This window comes from Bombina bombina, chromosome 1 (genome assembly GCF_027579735.1).
Source record: "Bombina bombina isolate aBomBom1 chromosome 1, aBomBom1.pri, whole genome shotgun sequence".
NCBI classification, from domain to species: domain Eukaryota; kingdom Metazoa; phylum Chordata; class Amphibia; order Anura; family Bombinatoridae; genus Bombina; species Bombina bombina.
The window spans coordinates 486,881,711-486,901,201 of record NC_069499.1 but is presented as its reverse complement, the minus strand read 5'-3'; the positions used below and the strand labels follow the sequence as shown (position 1 = coordinate 486,901,201).

At 42.2% G+C, this 19,491-nt stretch overlaps 1 protein-coding gene across 1 annotated transcript in view; it reads left to right on the top strand.

The window, feature by feature from the left end:
* Positions 1–19,491, top strand: part of ITGAV (integrin subunit alpha V) — a 242,984-nt gene that overhangs the window by 159,611 nt on the left and 63,882 nt on the right. Inside the window, exons 23-25 of the mRNA XM_053698539.1 lie at positions 8,019–8,099; positions 17,211–17,316; positions 19,190–19,348. Coding sequence (XP_053554514.1) covers positions 8,019–8,099; positions 17,211–17,316; positions 19,190–19,348 — 346 coding nt within the window. The remainder of the gene's footprint in view (positions 1–8,018; positions 8,100–17,210; positions 17,317–19,189; positions 19,349–19,491) is intronic.

Below are 19,491 nucleotides of genomic sequence, written 5' to 3'. Positions count from 1 at the left end.
ACCCACATACCCCTAATCTAACCCAAACCCCCTTAAATAAACCTAACACTAATCCCCTGAAGATCTTCCTACCTTGTCTTCACCATCCAGGTATCACCGATCCGTCCTGGCTCCAAGATCTTCATCCAACCCAAGCGGGGGTTGGCGATCCATAATCCGGTGCTCCAAAGTCTTCCTCCTATCCGGCAAGAAGAGGACATCCGGACCGGCAAACATCTTCTCCAAGCGGCATCTTCTATGTTCTTCCATCCGATGACGACCGGCTCCATCTTGAAGACCTCCAGCGCGGATCCATCCTCTTCTTCCGACGACTAGACGACGAATGACGGTTCCTTTAAGGGACGTCATCCAAGATGGCGTCCCTCGAATTCCGATTGGCTGATAGGATTCTATCAGCCAATCGGAATTAAGGTAGGAATTTTCTGATTGGCTGATGGAATCAGCCAATCAGAATCAAGTTCAATCCGATTGGCTGATCCAATCAGCCAATCAGATTGAGCTCGCATTCTATTGGCTGTTCCGATCAGCCAATAGAATGCAAGCTCAATCTGATTGGCTGATTGGATCAGCCAATCGGATTGAACTTGATTCTGATTGGCTGATTCCATCAGCCAATCAGAAAATTCCTACCTTAATTCCGATTGGCTGATAGAATCCTATCAGCCAATCGGAATTCGAGGGACGCCATCTTGGATGATGTCCCTTAAAGGAACCGTCATTCGTCGTCTAGTCGTCGGAAGAAGAGGATGGATCCGCGCTGGAGGTCTTCAAGATGGAGCCGGTCGTCATCGGATGGAAGAACATAGAAGATGCCGCTTGGAGAAGATGTTTGCCGGTCCGGATGTCCTCTTCTTGCCGGATAGGAGGAAGACTTTGGAGCACCGGATTATGGATCGCCAACCCCCGCTTGGGTTGGATGAAGATCTTGGAGCCAGGACGGATCAGTGATACCTGGATGGTGAAGACAAGGTAGGAAGATCTTCAGGGGATTAGTGTTAGGTTTATTTAAGGGGGTTTGGGTTAGATTAGGGGTATGTGGGTGGTGGGTTGTAATGTTGGGGGGGGGGTATTGTATGTTTTTTTTTACAGGCAAAAGAGCTGAAATTCTTGGGGCATGCCCCGCAAAGGGCCCTGTTCAGGGCTGGTAAGGTAAAAGAGCTTGTAATTTTTGTATTTTAGAATAGGGTAGGGAATTTTTTATTTTGGGGGTCTTTGTTATTTTATTAGGGGGCTTAGAGTAGGTGTAATTAGTTTAAAATTGTTGTAATATTTTTCTTATGTTTGTAAATATTTTTTTATTTTCTGTAACTTAGTTCTTTTTTATTTTTTGTACTTTAGATAGTTTATTTAATTGTATTTATTTGTAGCAATTGTGTTTAATTAATTTATTGATAGTGTAGTGTTAGGTTAATTGTAGGTAATTGTAGGTAGTTTATTTAATTATTTTATTGATAGGGTAGTGTTAGGTTTAATTATATCTTAGGTTAGGATTTATTTTACAGGTAAATTTGTAATTATTTTAACTAGGTAACTATTAAATAGTTCTTAACTATTTAATAGCTATTGTACCTGGTTAAAATAAATACAAAGTTACCTGTAAAATAAATATTAATCCTAAAATAGCTATAATATAAATGTAATTTATATTGTAGCTATATTAGGATTTATTTTACAGGTAAGTATTTAGCTTTAAATAGGAATCATTTATTTAATAAGAGTTAATTTATTTCGTTAGATAAAAATTATATTTAACTTAGGGGGGTGTTAGTGTTAGGGTTAGAATTAGCTTTAGGGGTTAATACATTTATTAGAATAGCGGTGAGCTCCGGTCGGCAGATTAGGGGTTAATAATTGAAGGTAGGTGTCGGCGATGTTAGGGAGGGCAGATTAGGGGTTAATACTATTTATGATAGGGTTAGTGAGGCGGATTAGGGGTTAATAACTTTATTATAGTAGCGCTCAGGTCCGCTCGGCAGATTAGGGGTTAATAAGTGTAGGTAGGTGTCGGCGACGTTGTGGGGGACAGATTAGGGGTTAATAAATATAACATAGGGGTCGGCGATGTTAGGGGCAGAAGATTAGGGGTACATAGGGATAACGTAGGTGGCGGCGCTTTGCGGTCGGAAGATTAGGGGTTAATTATTTTAAGTAGCTTGCGGCGACGTTGTGGGGGGCAAGTTAGGGGTTAATAAATATAATATAGGGGTCGGCGGGGTTAGGGGCAGCAGATTAGGGGTACATAAGTATAACGTAGGTGGCGGTCGGCAGATTAGGGGTTAAAAATTTTAATAGAGTGGCGGCGATGTGGGGGGAGCTCGGTTTAGGGGTACATAGGTAGTTTATGGGTGTTAGTGTACTTTAGGGTACAGTAGTTAAGAGCTTTATAAACCGGCGTTAGCCAGAAAGCTCTTAACTCCTGCTTTTTTCAGGCGGCTGGAATCTTGTCGTTAGAGCTCTAACGCTCACTGCAGAAACGACTCTAAATACCAGCGTTAGAAAGATCCCATTGAAAAGATAGGCTACGCAAATGGCGTAGGGGGATCTGCGGTATGGAAAAGTCGCGGCTGTAAAGTGAGCGTTAGACCCTTTAATCACTGACTCCAAATACCAGCGGGCGGCCAAAACCAGCGTTAGGAGCCTCTAACGCTGGTTTTGACGGCTACCGCCGAACTCTAAATCTAGGCCTAAGTATATTTGGCAGATTATTACTTTTAATAGTTGTTAAATCTTGGGGATTGTTTTAATAAAAACGGCAGGCACTGTATTGGACACCTTTTTCACTGGGGGCCTTTTCTAGTCATAGACAGAGCCTCATTTTCGCGCCTCTAATGCGCAGTTGTTTTTGGAAAGCATGGCATGCAGATGCATGTGTGAGGAGCTAAGAACCACTGAAAAAGCTTATAGAAGGCATCATTTGGTATCGTATTCCCCTCTGGGCTTGGTTGGGTCTCAGCAAAGCAGATACCTGGGACTGTATAGGGGTTAAATGTAAAAACGGCTCCGGTTCCGTTATTTTAAGGGTTAAAGCTTTCAAATTTGGCGTGCAATACTTTTAAGGCTTTAAGTTACTGTGGTGAAATTTTGGTGAAATTTGAACAATTCCTTCATACTTATTCACATATTCAGTAATAAAGTGTGTTCAGTTTGAAATTTAAAGGGACAGTAACGGTTTTATTGTAAAACGTTTTTTGTGCTTTGTTGACAAGTTTAAGCCTGTTTAACATGTCTGAACCATCAGATAACGATGTTCTATATGTATGAAAGCCAATGTGTCTCCCCATTTAAATATATGTGATATATTTGTGTCATAATGTCCAAACAAAGTAGGGATAATAATGCCATAGATATGATATTGCCCAAGATGATTCCTCTAATGAGGGGAGTAAGCATGGTACTGCATCATCCCCTTCTGTGTCTACACCAGTTTTGCCCACACAAGAGGCCCCTAGTACATCTAGTGCGCCAATACTTATTACCATACAACAATTAATGGCTGTAATGGATAATTCTATTGCATGCATTTTTTTCCAAAATGCCTACTTATCAGAGAAAGCGTGATTGCTCTGTTTTAAACACTGAAGAGCAAGAGGACGCTGATGATATCTGTTCTGACATACCCTCACACCTATCTGAAGGGGCCAGGAGGGAGGTTTTGTCTGAGGGAGAAATTTCAGATTCAGGGAAAATTTCTCAACAAGCAGAACCTGATATTGTAACTTTTAAATTTAAATTTCAACATCTCCACGCACTACTTAAGGAGGTATTATCTACTCTGGATGATTGTGACAATTTGGTCATTCCAGAGAAATTAGGTAAGATGGACAAGTTCCTAGAGGTTCCGGTGCCCCCCGATGTTTTTCCTATACCCAAGCGGGTGGCGGACATAGTAAATAAGGAGTGGGAAAGGCCCGGCATACCTTTTGTCCTCCCCCTATATTTAAGAAATTAGTTCCTATAGTCGACCCCAGAAAGGACTTATAGCATACAGTCCCCAAGGTCGAGGGGGCGGTTTCTACTCTAAACAAACGCACTTCTATTCCTATAGAAGATAGTTGTGCTTTCAAGATCCTATGGATTAAAGGTTAGAGGGTTTGCTTAAAAAGATGTTTGTTCAGCAAGGTTACCTTCTACAACCAATTTCATGCATTGTTCCTGTCACTACAGCTGCGTGTTTCTGGTTCGAAGAACTAGAAAAGTCGCTCAATAAAGAATCTTCGTACGAGGAGGTTTTGGACGGAGTTCAAGCTCTTAAATTGGCTAACTCTTTTTTATTTTAGATGCCGCTTTGCAATTAGCTAGATTAGCGGCGAATAATTCAGGGTTTGCTATTGTGGCGCGCAGAGCGCTTTTGCTTAACATCCCTTTCAAGGGTAAAACACTGTTTGGCCCTGACTTGAAAGAGATTATTTCAGACATCACTGGGGGAAAGGGCCACGCCCTTCCTCTGGATAGGTCTTTTAAGGCTAAAAAGAAGCCAAATTTTCGTCCCTTTCGCAGAAACGGACCAGCCTCAAATGCTACACCCTCTAAGCAAGAGGGTAATACTTCTCAAACCAAGCCAGCCTGGAGGCCGATGCAAGGCTGGAACAAGGGTAAGCAGGCCAAGTCACCTGCCACTGCTACCAAAACAGCATGAAGTGTTGGCCCCCGATCTGGGAAGAATCTGGTGGGGGGCAGACTTTCTCTCTTTGCTCAGGCTGGGGCAAGAGATGTTCAGGATCCTTGGGCGCTAGAAATAGTTTCTCAAGGTTATCTCCTGGAATTCAGGGAACTACCCCCAAGGGGAAGGTTCCACGGGTCTCAATTATCTTCGAACAGGCATTCTTACACTGTGTAGAAGACCTGTTAAGCATGGGAGTGATTCATCCCGTTCCATTAGGAGAACAAGGGATGGGTTTTTACTCCAACCTGTTCATAATTCCCAAAAAAGAGGGAACATTCAGACCTATTTTAGATCTCAAGATTCTAAACAGTTTCTAAGGGTTTCATCATTCAAAATGGAAACCATTCGAACGATCCTTCCTACCATCCAGGAAGGTCAATTCATGACCACGGTGGACTTAAAGGATGCGTACCTACGTATTCCTATCCACAAGGAACATTTTCGGTTCCTAAGGTTCGCCTTTCTGGACAAGCATTACCTGTGGCACTTCCATTCGGATTAGCCACTGCTCCAAGGATTTTCACAAGGGTTCTAGGGTCCCTTCTAGCGGTGCTAAGACCAAGGGGCATTGCAGTAGTACCTTACTTGGACGACATCCTGATTCACGTGTCGTCTCTGTCAAAAGCAAGGGCTCATACGGACATTGTCCTAGCCTTTCTCAGATCTCACAGGTGGAAAGTGAACATAGAAAAAAGTTCTCTGTCCCCGTCAACAAGAGTTCCCTTCTTGGGAACAATAATAGTTTCCTTAGAAATGAAGGTTTTTCTGACAGAGGCCAGAAAATCAAAACTTCTAAGCTCTTGTCAGGTACTTCATTCTGTTCTTCTTCCTTCCATAGCGCAGTCCATGGAAGTAATAGGGTTGATGGTTGCGGCAATGGACATAGTTCCTTTTGCACGAATTCATCTAAGACCATTGCACCTGGGCATGCTCAGACAGTGGAATGGGGATTATACAGACTTGTCTCCGACGATACAAGTAGATTAAATAACCAGAGATTCACTCCGTTGGTGGCTGACCCTGGACAACCTGTCACAGGGAATGAGCTTCCGCAGACCAGAATAGGTCATTGTCACGACCGACGCCAGTCTGGTGGGCTGGGGCGCGGTCTGGGAACCCCTGAAAACTCAGGGTCTATGGTTTCGGGAAGACTCTCTTCTCCCGATAAACATAATGGAACTGAGAGCGATATTCAATGCTCTCAAGGCTTGGCCTCGACTAGCAAAGGCCAAATTCATAAGGTTTCAATCAGTCATCATGACGACTGTTACATATATCAACCATCAGGGGGTAACAAGGAGTTCCCTGGCGATGGAGGAGCATCCGGGGGAGTGGGAACTCCATCTGGAAATCTTTGCCCAAATAACTCAATTATGGGGCATTCCAGACTTGGTTCTGATGGCCTCTCGTCAGAACTTCATGGTCCCTTGTTACGGGTCCAAATCCAGGGATCCCAAGGCGACTCTATTGGATACAATAGTAGCACCTTGGATCTTCAACCTAGCTTATGTATTCCCACCGTTTCCTCTCATTCCCAGGCTGGTAGCCAGGTTCAATCTGGAGAGGGCTTCGGTGACCTTGATAGTTCCTGTGTGGCCACGCAGGACTTGGTATGCAGACCTGGTGAATGTGTCATCGGCTCCACCATGGTAGCTACCTTTGAGACAGGACCTTCTTATTCAGGGTCCATTCGAACATCCGAATCTGGTTTTCCTCCAACTGATTGCTTGAAGTTTGAACGATTGATTTTATCAAAGCGTGGGTTTTCAGATTCTGTAATAGATACTCTTATTCAGGCTAGAAAGCCTGTAACTAGAAAAATTTACCATAATATATGGAAAAAATATATCTGTTGGTGTGAATCTAAAGGATTCCCATGGAACAAGATAAAAATTCCTAAGATTCTTTCCTTTCTACAAGAAGGTTTGGAGAAAGGATTTTCTGCGAGTTCTCTGAAGGGACAGATCTCTGCTTTATCTGTTTTACTTCACAAAAGGCTGGCAGCTGTGCCAGACGTTTAAGCGTTTGTTCAGGCTCTGGTTAGAATCAAGCCTGTTTACAGACCTTTGACTCTTCCCTGGAGTCTTAATCTAGTTCTTTCAGTTCTTCAAGGGGTTCCGTTTGAACCCTTACATTCCATAGATATTAAGTTATTATCTTGGAAAGTTTTGTTTTAGGTTGCAATTTCTTCCGCTAGAAGAGTTTCTGAGTTATCTGCTCTGCAGTGTTCTCCGCCCTATCTGGTCCATGCAGATAAGGTGGTTTTTACGTACTGAGCCTGGTTTTCTTCCGAAGGTTGTTTCCAACAAAAATATTAACCAGGAGATAGTTGTACCTTCTTTGTGTCCGAATCCAGTTTCATAGAAGGAACGTTTGTTACACAATTTGGACGTTGTCCGTGCTCTAAAATTCTATTTAGATGCTACAAAGGATTTCAGACAAACATCTTCCTTGTTTGTTGTTTATTCTGGTAAAAGGAGAGGTCAAAAAGCAACTTCTACCTCTCTATCTTTTTGGCTTAAAAGCATCATCAGATTGGCTTATGAGACTGCCGGACGGCAGCCTCCTGAAAGAATCACAGCTCATTCCACTAGGGCCGTGGCTTCCACATGGGCCTTTAAGAACGAGGCTTCTGTTGATCAGATATGTAAGGCAGCGACTTGGTCTTCACTGCACACTTTTACCAAATTTTACAAATTTGATACTTTTGCTTCTTCTGAGGCTATTTTTGGGAGAAAGGTTTTGCAAACCGTGGTGCCTTCCATCTAGGTGACCTGATTTGCTCCCTCCCATCATCCGTGTCCTAAAGCTTTGGTATTGGTTCCCACAAGTAAGGATGACGCCGTGGACCGGACACACCTATGTTGGAGAAAACAGAATTTATGTTTACCTGATAAATTAATTTCTCCAACGGTGTGTCCGGTCCACGGCCCGCCCTGGTTTTTTAATCAGGTCTGATGATTTATTTTCTTTAACTACAGTCACCACGGTATCATATGATTTCTCCTATGCAAATATTCCTCCTTTTCGTCGGTCGAATGACTGGGGAAGGCGGAGCCTAGGAGGGATCATGTGACCAGCTTTGCTGGGCTCTTTGCCATTTCCTGTTGGGGAAGAGAATATCCCACAAGTAAGGATGACGCCGTGGACCGGACACACCGTTGGAGAAAGTAATTTATCAGGTAAACATAAATTCTGTTTTTAGTTAGTTTGTGAAACTGGGGTTTGTAGATATTTTGAATATATTTTAGATCAATAAAAAAAAAATGGTTCTAGTTTAGTTTATTAATAATTTGTCCTGTATTTTGTTTGACTCATGCATATGTTTTAATTCGTCGTCTACTTTTTTTTCCAGCTCTAATCAGTATGATAATTCAAGCAATGTAGAAAATATAGAGATTGATCTTGCAGTATTAGCAGCAGTTGAAATTAGAGGGTAAGTAAAGCATGAAACATGGATGTTGATATTATAACAAGCTTGTCTCAACAATTAATTAAAAAAAGCCCAGATTTACGTTATAACCCACTCTTTAACCTCTTCAAATGATCAATTATTTATCTTTTTTGAATATGCTTCCTTTTTATCTTTCTTATTATTCACATGAAATATTTTTATTTATGGGTAATATATGGTTTAGGTTAAACAAGAAAGTGTCATATTATGTTTGTACTTAAAATATCTTGAATATCTGATATGTCAATTTCAAGTGACGCTGTATTCACGTTTGTAGCCCCTCTCTTCCCTTACAATTTCCTCATTCAAAACACAAGATTAGCTTAATCTCTCCCCTCTCTATACGTGTTGCAGTCATATACTGCCCCCCTGGCTCCTCAACTCAATTTCTAGATCACTTTGCTGCCTGGCTACCTTATTTCCTTTCCTCAGACAGCCCTGTCCTCATTCTTGACGACTTCAACCTCCCTGTTGACAATCCAACTGCCTCCTCTGCAAAACAACTTCTGCAACTCACTTCATCTTTCGGCCTGTCACAATGGAGTGACTCTCCCATTTACAAAGACGGTCACTCCCTTGATCTGATTTTTCAGCTATCGATGCACTATGTCAAACTTCACAAACTCACCTTTTCCTCTTTCTAACCATCATCTCCTCACTTGTAACATCACATCCCTCCCTACAACTCTCCCTCCCTCTACTCCTCACACCAAACTTCCCAGAAGCATTAAGTCATTAGATCAGCAACAGCTCACTAGCTCGCTCGAACCTCTCCTCTCTTCCATCCCCTCCTTTTCCTATCCTGACCAATCTATCTGCCACTATAACTCCACCCTTACATTAGTCCTTTACAATCTGGCCCGGTACCATAGCTTGGAAATCACACACTTATCCTCAGCCCTGGCATACTCTTCTGACACGGTACCTATGCAGATGTTCCCGTACTGCTTAGCGACACTGGAGAAAATCTCAGAATTCAGCTGACTTTCTTCACTGCAAGTTCATCTTGAACTCCTACTATTCTGCCCTTAATCTTTAGCAACATTACTTCTCTACTCTTATCTCTACTCTTTCTTCAAACCCAAAACGTCTGTTCTCCACGTTCAGTACTCTTCTCCGCCCACTCCCACCTCCTAATACAGATTCTCTCTCAGCTCAAGATTTTTCCAGCCACTACAATAACAAAATAAACTCCATCAGAAATTAAATCAGCTCTAAAACAAACTACCAGTCTTCCACCCCCTCAAAAGCTTGCAATCATCCATAACCCACAAACCCATACATTCAGCTCTTTTAGCCCCTGTTACTGAGGAAGAAGTTTCTGCCCTTATACTGTCCTCTCACCTGACTACCTGTTCCCTTGACCCCATCCCCTCACAGCTACTCCCCCCCCTCTCTTCTACCCTTACCCCTATACTAACACACATCTTCAACCTCTCCCTCAGCACCTGTATATTTCCCTCATATCTAAAACACGCACTGGTCACACCTATCCTCAAAAAACCTTCTCTCGATCCAACCTCCCCATCCAACTACCGCCCTATTTCCCTACTCCCTCTTGCCTCAAAGCTTCTTGAAAAGCTAGTATATGCACGTCTATCCCATTCCCTTACATTAAACTCCCTCCTTGACCCACTACAATCTGGATTTCGCCCACATCACTTCTCTGGGACAGCAATCGTTAAGGTTATCAACTAACTACTTACAGCAAAACCCAAAGGCCACTTCTCTCTGCTTATCCTCCTTGATCTGTCTGCAGCCTTTGATACTGTTGACCACCCTCTTTTGCTTCAAACCCTCCAATCCTTCAGCATTTGCGACAAAGCTCTCTTGTGGTTCTCTTCCTATCTGGCTACCCGTATCTTTAGTGTAGCCTTCTCTGGGGCATCCTCTGCCCCATTACCACTTTCTGTTGGGGTACCACAAGGCTCTATCCTTGGTCCCCTTCTCTTCTCAATCTAAATGTCATCATTAGGTTCCTTAATAAAGTCTCAGGTTTCAATATAATTTGTATGCCGATGACACCCAAATCTACCTCTCTGCACCAGACCTATCTCCTTCCTTGCTAACCCATGCCACTAACTGTCTTTCTTGTATCTCATCTTGGATGTCTTCTCACTACCTTAAGCTAAATCTCTCCAAAACTGAGCTCCTTATTTCTCCTGTTAAGTGTAGTCAGTCCACGGGTCATCATTACTTCTGGGATATTAACTCCTCCCCAACAGGAAGTGCAAGAGGATCACCCAAGCAGAGCTGCTATATAGCTCCTCCCCTCTACGTCACACCCAGTCATTCTCTTGCACCCAACTAATAGATAGGATGTGTGAGAGGACTGTGGTGATTATACTTAGTTTTTATATCTTCAATCAAAAGTTTGTTATTTTAAAACAGCACCGGAGTGTGTTGTTCCTTCTCAGGTAGAATTTGAAGAAGAATCTACCTGAGTTTTTGGATGATTTTAGCCGGCGTAGCTAAAATTCATTTTGCTGTTCTCGGCCATTCTGAGGAGTGAGGTAAACTTCAGATCAGGGGACAGCGGGCAGGTTCACCTGCAAAGAGGTATGTTGCAGTATATTATTTTCTGAGGAATGGAATTGACTGAGAAAATACTGCCAATACCAATATAATGTAAGTTCAGCCTTAAATGCAGTAGTAGCAACTGGTATCAGGCTGTTTATGTATATATGTGTACACTTCAGTATTCTGGGGAATGGCACTTCTCTGGGTAATACTATATGCATATAATTTTTAGCCTAACTTGCAGTGGGAACGTCTAGCAACAGGCTGTTTAATGACACTTCATGTTATTTGATTTTAAACGTTTTTGCTGGCATGCTAAATTGTTTAATTATCTGAGGTACTGGGTGAAAAATTGTTTTTGGGCACTGTTTTTCCACTTGGCTGTCGTTTATTTTAATTTAAGACAGTTTACTGAACTTCCCTCACTGCTGTGGGTGAGGGGGAGGGGCCTATTTTGGCGCTTTTGCTACGCATCAAAAATTCAGTCAAAAGTCTTTTTCTCTTCCTGCATGATCCGGATCGTCTCTACAGAGCTCAAGGGTCTTCAAAAATTATTTTGACGGAGGTAATCACTCACAGCAGACCTGTGAGATTGTGCTTTGACTGTGATAAAAAACGTTTATATTTTGTACATTTTTTTTCTGCTATTAAGGGTTAGTTATCCATTGCTAATGGGGGCAATCCTTTGCTAAATTTATGCTTTTACCGGGAAAAATCTGATTGTTATAATTTTTCCGGTTCCTTATTATTAAACTGACATAATTTTTTTCTGTGCTTCTTAAAGGCACAGTGCGTTTTCCATATTACTTGTAATTTGAGTGAAAAGTATTTCCAAGCTTGCTAGTTTAATTGCTAGTTTGTTAAACATGTCTGACTCAGAGGAATATCTCTGTGCTATATGTGCAAAAGCCAAGGTGGAGCCCAATAGAAATTTATGTACTAATTGCATTGATGCTACTTTGAATAAGAGTCATTCTGTACAAATTGAACATCATTCACCAAACAACGAGGGGGAAGTTATGCCGACTAACTTGCCTCACGTGTCAGTACCTGCATCTCCCGCTCGGGAGGTGCGTGATATTGTAACGCCGAGTACTTCAGGGCGGCCATTACAAATCACACTACAGGACATGGCTAATGTTATGACTGAAGTTTTGTCTAAATTACCAGAACTTAGAGGTAAGCGAGATCACTCTGGGGTGAGAACAGAGTGCGCTGATAATATTAGGGCCATGTCAGATACTGCGTCACAATTTGCAGAACATGAGGACGGAGAGCTTCATTCTGCGGGTGACGGATCTGATCCAAATAAACTGGATTCAGACATTTCAAATTTTAAGTTTAAGCTGGAAAACCTCCGTGTATTACTAGGGGAGGTCTTAGCGGCTCTGAATGATTGTAACACAGTTGCAATACCAGAGAAAATGTGTAGGTTGGATAAATATTTTGCGGTACCGTCAAGTACTGACGTTTTTCCAATACCTAAGAGACTTACTGAAATTGTTACTAAGGAGTGGGATAGACCCGGTGTGCCTTTCTCACCCCCTCCTATATTCAGAAAGATGTTTCCAATAGACGCCACCACACGGGACTTATGGCAAACGGTCCCTAAGGTGGAGGGAGCAGTTTCTACTTTAGCTAAGCGTACCACTATCCCGGTGGAGGATAGCTGTGCCTTTTCAGATCCAATGGATAAAAAGTTAGAGGGTTACCTTAAGAAAATGTTTGTTCAACAAGGTTTTATATTGCAACCCCTTGCATGCATTGCGCCTGTCACGGCTGCAGCAGCATTTTGGTTTGAGTCTCTGGAAGAGACCCTTGAATCAGCTCCATTAGATGAGATTACACACAAGCTTAAAACCCTTAAGCTAGCTAATTCATTTATTTCTGATGCCGTAGTACACTTAACTAAACTTACGGCTAAGAATTCCGGATTCGCCATTCAGGCACGCAGAGCGCTGTGGCTAAAATCCTGGTCAGCTGATGTTACTTCTAAATCTAAATTACTTAACATACCTTTCAAAGGGCAGACCTTATTCGGGCCCGGTTTGAAGGAAATTATCGCTGACATTACAGGAGGTAAAGGCCATGCCCTGCCTCAAGACAGAGCCAAACCTAGGGCTAGACAGTCTAATTTTCGTGCCTTTCGTAACTTCAAGGCAGGAGCAGCATCAACTTCCTCTGCACCAAAACAGGAAGGAGCTGTTGCTCGATACAGACAAGGCTGGAAACCTAACCAGTCCTGGAACAAGGGCAAGCAGGCCAGAAAACCTTCTGCTGCCCCTAAGACAGCATGAAGTGAGGGCCCCCGATCCGGGAACGGATCTAGTGGGGGGCAGACTCTCTCTCTTCGCCCAGGCTTGGGCAAGAGATGTCCAGGATCCCTGGGCGTTAGAGATCATATCTCAGGGATATCTTCTGGACTTCAAAGCCTCTCCCCCAAAAGGGAGATTTCATCTTTCAAGGTTGTCAACAAACCAGATAAAGAAAGAGGCGTTTCTACGCTGTGTACAAGATCTTTTACTAATGGGAGTGATCCATCCGGTTCCGCGGTCGGAACACGGACAAGGGTTTTACTCAAATCTGTTTGTGGTTCCCAAGAAAGAAGGAACCTTCAGACCAATCTTGGATTTAAAGATCCTAAACAAATTCCTAAGAGTTCTATCGTTCAAAATGGAAACTATTCGGACAATCTTACCCATGATCCAAAAGGGTCAGTACATGACCACAGTGGATTTAAAGGAGGCCTACCTTCATATACCGATTCACAAAGATCATTACCGGTATCTAAGGTTTGCCTTCCTAGACAGGCATTACCAGTTTGTAGCTCTTCCATTCGGGTTGGCTACGGCTCCAAGAATCTTCACAAAGGTTCTGGGCTCTCTTCTGGCGGTGCTAAGACCGCGAGGAAACTTTCAAACTGCCAGGTCTCATACAGAGTTAGTACTGGCATTTCTAAGGTCGCATGGGTGGAAGGTGAACGTAGAGAAGAGTTCTCTCTTACCACTCACAAGGGTTCCCTTCTTGGGGACTCTTATAGATTCTGTAGAAATGAAGATTTACCTGACAGAAGACAGGTTAACAAAGCTTCAAAATGCTTGCCGTGTCCTTCATTCCATTCAACACCCGTCAGTGGCTCAATGCATGGAGGTAATTGGCTTAATGGTAGCGGCAATGGACATAGTACCCTTTGCACGCCTACATCTCAGACCGCTGCAATTGTGCATGCTAAGTCAGTGGAATGGGGATTACTCAGATTTGTCCCCTACTCTGAATCTGGATCAAGAGACCAGAAATTCTCTTCTATGGTGGCTCTCTCGGCCACATCTGTCCAGGGGGATGCCATTCAGCAGACCAGATTGGACAATTGTAACAACAGACGCCAGCCTACTAGGTTGGGGCGCTGTCTGGAATTCCCTGAAGGCTCAGGGATCATGGACTCAGGAGGAGAGTCTCCTTCCAATAAACATTCTGGAATTGAGAGCAGTTCTCAATGCCCTTCTGGCTTGGCCTCAGTTAACAACTCGGGGGTTCATCAGGTTTCAGTCGGACAACATCACGACTGTAGCTTACATCAACCATCAAGGAGGGACAAGAAGCTCCCTAGCGATGATGGAAGTATCAAAGATAATTCGCTGGGCAGAGTCTCACTCTTGCCACCTGTCAGCGATCCACATTCCTGGAGTGGAAAACTGGGAGGCGGATTTCCTAAGTCGTCAGACTTTTCATCCGGGGGAGTGGGAACTTCATCCGGAGATCTTTGCCCAAATACTTCGACTTTGGGGCAAACCAGAGATAGATCTCATGGCATCTCGCCAGAACGCCAAGCTTCCTTGTTACGGGTCCAGGTCCAGGGACCCGGGAGCAGTCCTGGTAGATGCTTTGACAGCACCTTGGACCTTCCCGATGCTTCCTCGATTGATTGCCAGGATCAAACAGGAGAGAGCATCGGTGATTCTGATAGCGCCTGCGTGGCCACGCAGGACCTGGTATGCAGATCTAGTGGACATGTCATCCTGTCCACCTTGGTCTCTGCCTCTGAGACAGGACCTTCTAATTCAGGGTCCTTTCAAACATCAAAATCTAATTTCTCTGAAGCTGACTGCTTGGAAATTGAACGCTTGATTTTATCAAAGCGTGGTTTTTCGGAGTCAGTTATTGATACCTTAATACAGGCTAGGAAGCCTGTTACCAGAAAGATTTACCATAAAATATGGCGTAAATACTTACATTGGTGCGAATCCAAGAGTTACTCATGGAGTAAGGTTAGGATTCCTAGGATATTGTCTTTTCAACAAGAAGGTTTAGAAAAGGGTTTATCTGCTAGTTCCTTAAAGGGACAGATCTCAGCTCTGTCCATTCTTTTACACAAGCGTCTGTCAGAAGTTCCAGACGTTCAGGCTTTTTGCCAGGCTTTGGCCAGGATTAAGCCTGTGTTTAAAACTGTTGCTCCACCATGGAGCTTAAATTTAGTTCTTAACGTTTTACAGGGTGTTCCGTTTGAACCCCTTCATTCCATTGATATCAAGCTGTTATCTTGGAAAGTTCTGTTTTTAATGGCTATTTCCTCGGCTCGTAGAGTCTCTGAGTTATCAGCCTTACATTGTGATTCTCCGTATCTGATTTTTCATTCAGATAAGGTAGTTCTGCGTACTAAACCTGGGTTCTTACCTAAGGTTGTCACTAACAAGAATATCAATCAAGAGATTGTTGTGCCATCATTGTGTCCTAATCCTTCTTCAAAGAAGGAACGACTTCTGCACAATCTAGATGTAGTCCGTGCCCTGAAATTTTATTTACAGGCAACTAAAGATTTTCGCCAGACTTCTTCCCTGTTTGTCGTTTATTCTGGACAGAGGAGAGGTCAAAAAGCTTCTGCTACCTCTCTCTCTTTTTGGCTTCGTAGCATAATACGTTTAGCCTATGAGACTGCTGGACAGCAGCCTCCTGAAAGAATTACAGCTCATTCCACTAGAGCTGTGGCTTCCACTTGGGCCTTTAAGAACGAGGCCTCTGTTGAACAGATTTGCAAGGCTGCAACTTGGTCTTCTCTTCATACTTTTTCCAAATTTTACAAATTTGACACTTTTGCTTCTTCGGAGGCTGTTTTTGGGAGAAAGGTTCTTCAGGCAGTGGTCCCTTCCGTATAAAGATCCTGCCTGTCCCTCCCGTCATCCGTGTACTTTAGCTTTGGTATTGGTATCCCAGAAGTAATGATGACCCGTGGACTGACTACACTTAACAGGAGAAAACATAATTTATGCTTACCTGATAAATTCCTTTCTCCTGTAGTGTAGTCAGTCCACGGCCCACCCTGTTTTTTATGGCAGGTCTAAATTTTTAAATTATACTCCAGTCACCACTGCACCCTATAGTTTCTCCTTTCTCGTTTGGTTCTCGGTCGAATGACTGGGTGTGACGTAGAGGGGAGGAGCTATATAGCAGCTCTGCTTGGGTGATCCTCTTGCACTTCCTGTTGGGGAGGAGTTAATATCCCAGAAGTAATGATGACCCGTGGACTGACTACACTACAGGAGAAAGGAATTTATCAGGTAAGCATAAATTATGTTTTTTCTTCCTCCTTCCAAAATCTCCACCCCCTATTTCTCTATAACTGTTGATAACTCCATCATTACCCCTACCCTGCATGCCCGATGTCTTGGGGTCACACTTGACTCAGATCTTTCTTTCACTCCTCACATTCAGTCCTTGGCTAAAGCCTGCCGCTTCCACCTTAAAAAACACCTATAAAATTGGATATTTCCTTACACAAGACACAACTAATATTTTTAATCCATTCTCTCATCATTTCCCGCCTTGACTACTGCAACTCCATCCTCTCTGGTCTCCCTAGCTGCCTCCTAGCTCCTTTACAATCCATAATGAATGCTTCTGCCAGGCTCATCTTCCTTACACAACGCTCTTTATCTGCCACACCTCTCTGCCAATCCCTTCACTGGCTTCCTCTTGCATCCTGGATTACACACATAACTCTCACTCTAACATAGAAAGCCCTCAAATGCACTGCTCGCCCCTATATCTCAGACCTTGTTTTCCAGATACTCTCCCTCCCGTCCCCTTCGCTCTGCTCACAATCTCCTACTCTCCTCCTCTCTTGTTACCGCCTCACATTCCCGTTTACAAGACTTTTCCAGACTGGCTCCCATCTTATGGAACTCTCTGCCTCACTTCACAAGACTCTCCCCTAGTTTTGAAAGCTTCAAGCTCTCCCTAAAGACTCTACTGTTCAGGGATGCATACAACCTACACTAACCTTTCCCTGCCTATGAACCCAGCTGTTTGTAGATCACCTTCATAAGAGCCGACTACAACAGTGCAACTCTCGGCAGAGCCCTCTACCCACTTGATCCCTATAAATGTTATCTTGTATACCGCCTATGTCTATAGCGCTGCGGAATCTGTTGGCACTCTACAAACACCCTATAATAATAAACAAAGTAATAATTGAGATAATAAAATATTTTTTTTCTAAAACAACTTTGTGATTTTATTTTTTCAGTATAACGTATTTTTTTTACGTCATAGCAATTTTATACTATGTATTTATTGCAGCGTTTCAACGCCTAATGAGGTATTCTTGCCTATTGCAAACTGGGAACCAATTGAGAATCCATTAACAGAAGATGATATTGGACCATTAGTTCAGCACATTTATGAGGTAACTTTGTTAGAAAGAAATAGCAATGTTCTAATTTATTCTTGAGTGGCCAAAATAGTCAAAAACATCCATTAGAGCATGTCCTTTTACAACTACTGACCCTGCTCTACTATGTGTTTAACATAGCAAAGGGGTTTAACACTCGGGACCCGCGGTGCACTTTAGATCCCACCACTGAGTCAATCAACCGCTCTAACTGCGCATCTCAGTCATGTGATTAGAGTATGTGATTTTACAATTATTATTGCCCTTTCAAAATCTATAAAAAAATACAATTTTAGTTAATCATATTAGATTCATAGTGACACTGTAAGATTATACATTAGGTTTAAAGACAGACAAACATGTTAAAAAAAAAAAAAAAAGGATTTCATGTATTTGAGCATTTTGTCACTGCTCTATTTCTTGCATTTATTTGTGTGCCCTGGAAAGGGCCTAAGAAATTAAAAATCTGCTCTGGAGCAGCAATGCACCACTAGGGCCTAGTTGAACAAATTTGATAACCTATGGCAAGATGTGTGTAGCCATCTGTCACCAGCAAGCTCTTAGTAGTGCATTGCCGCTTTTGAGCTGACTTTAACAATGTGTTTAACCCCTTCCGTATACTTATATGCAAGCGGCAGCTCAATAATAAAATTCCCTAACACATTACAGGAAAAGGGGACAAAATAAATAACAAACGTATATTTGTAAAAAAAAAATAGTTTATTATTACTGCATATAATTAAACATTTTATATTACAATCTCATACTGTTGAATATCACTTTAAGTGTGTTTAAATCCACTATGTTTGTGAGAGGGAGTAGATTGAGGGAGGGGAAGGGAGAGTAAGTACAAGTGATTTATAGGGTAGAATAGACTGAGAATATTAGTTTTATATCAGTAAAAATGCTCCACGGCTGTGATATGGCCACAGTAGAAAGTGCTGAGTTTAACATGGAGCCCATTGACTGCTAGTTTCCAACCACGGCTGTGGGTGTAACTGAAAACAAACAGTGGTCAATTTTCGTACTTCACTGGTTTACTCTTGAGTGCTAACGACGGCTCAGAGCCGTCGCTAGCACTCACCTACCTTGAAAGCAATCTGGGGGCTCCCATCAACTCCCACCCCGGCGATCGAGCATGTATAGTGATAGGCATCTCCGGGGCTTCCCGTTATGTGTGCGGTAAAGTCACGCGCAATGACGTGATGACGTCACCGCTCAACTATATTTAAAAATTACAATGGACAAGATAGGGAAAGGGGGCAGGCTGCTTAGAAGCCTGTATCTCAGGCATCTAAGCAGCTGCAAACCCCCAAGACCCACCGTTGGAAAGGTAATCACCTATCCTTTCCAATGGTATAGTTCTTGGTCTATATGGTCTATAAATCCAGCTTAGCACTCAAAGGGTTAAACCTCTCAGGCCTCCCTAATAGGCCACATTTTGAGGATATCTGAACTAGAGCACAGGTGAAATAATGGTTATTTACCTGCTCTCATCCAAATTAATCCTGAAAATGTGGCCTGTTAGGGAGGCGTAAGGAGAGGTTTGAAAACCATTTTCTTACTTGGAATATTTTTTTATTGCAGTATTGCTGACTCTAGCCTTTTTGTAATATATCATTTTGCAATAGCATTACATCAAAATATGTTCTGAAGTACATGTATGAAATGTGTGTGTGTGTATATATATGTATGTGTGTGTGTGTGTGTGTGTGTGTGTGTGTATATATATATATATATATATATATATATATATATATATATATATATATATGTATATACTGCATTTGTTGAACAGCAAGTTAATAATCTTTCAAGCTTTAAAAACCCTGTTTAATAATTCATTTTTAAAATTATTGTTCTTTTTTTTTTTTTTTTTTTTTTTTAGCTTCGAAATAATGGTCCAAGTGGATTCAGTAAAGCTATACTTAATCTCCGGTGGCCTTACAAGTTCAACAATAACACCTTGTTGTACATTGTTAAATATGAAACTGATGGTCCTATGAATTGCTCCTCAGATATGGAAATCAACTCCTTAAATGTTAAGGTATAATATTGTTTGTTTTGTGTTGTGACATTTACATAAAAACCTTCACAGGGAAAGCTATAAAATGAAATTTCCCTAGATCAGGCTTAAATTTAATGTATTTTCAGTTTAATTATTATATTATTAGTATTTTATATTTTTAT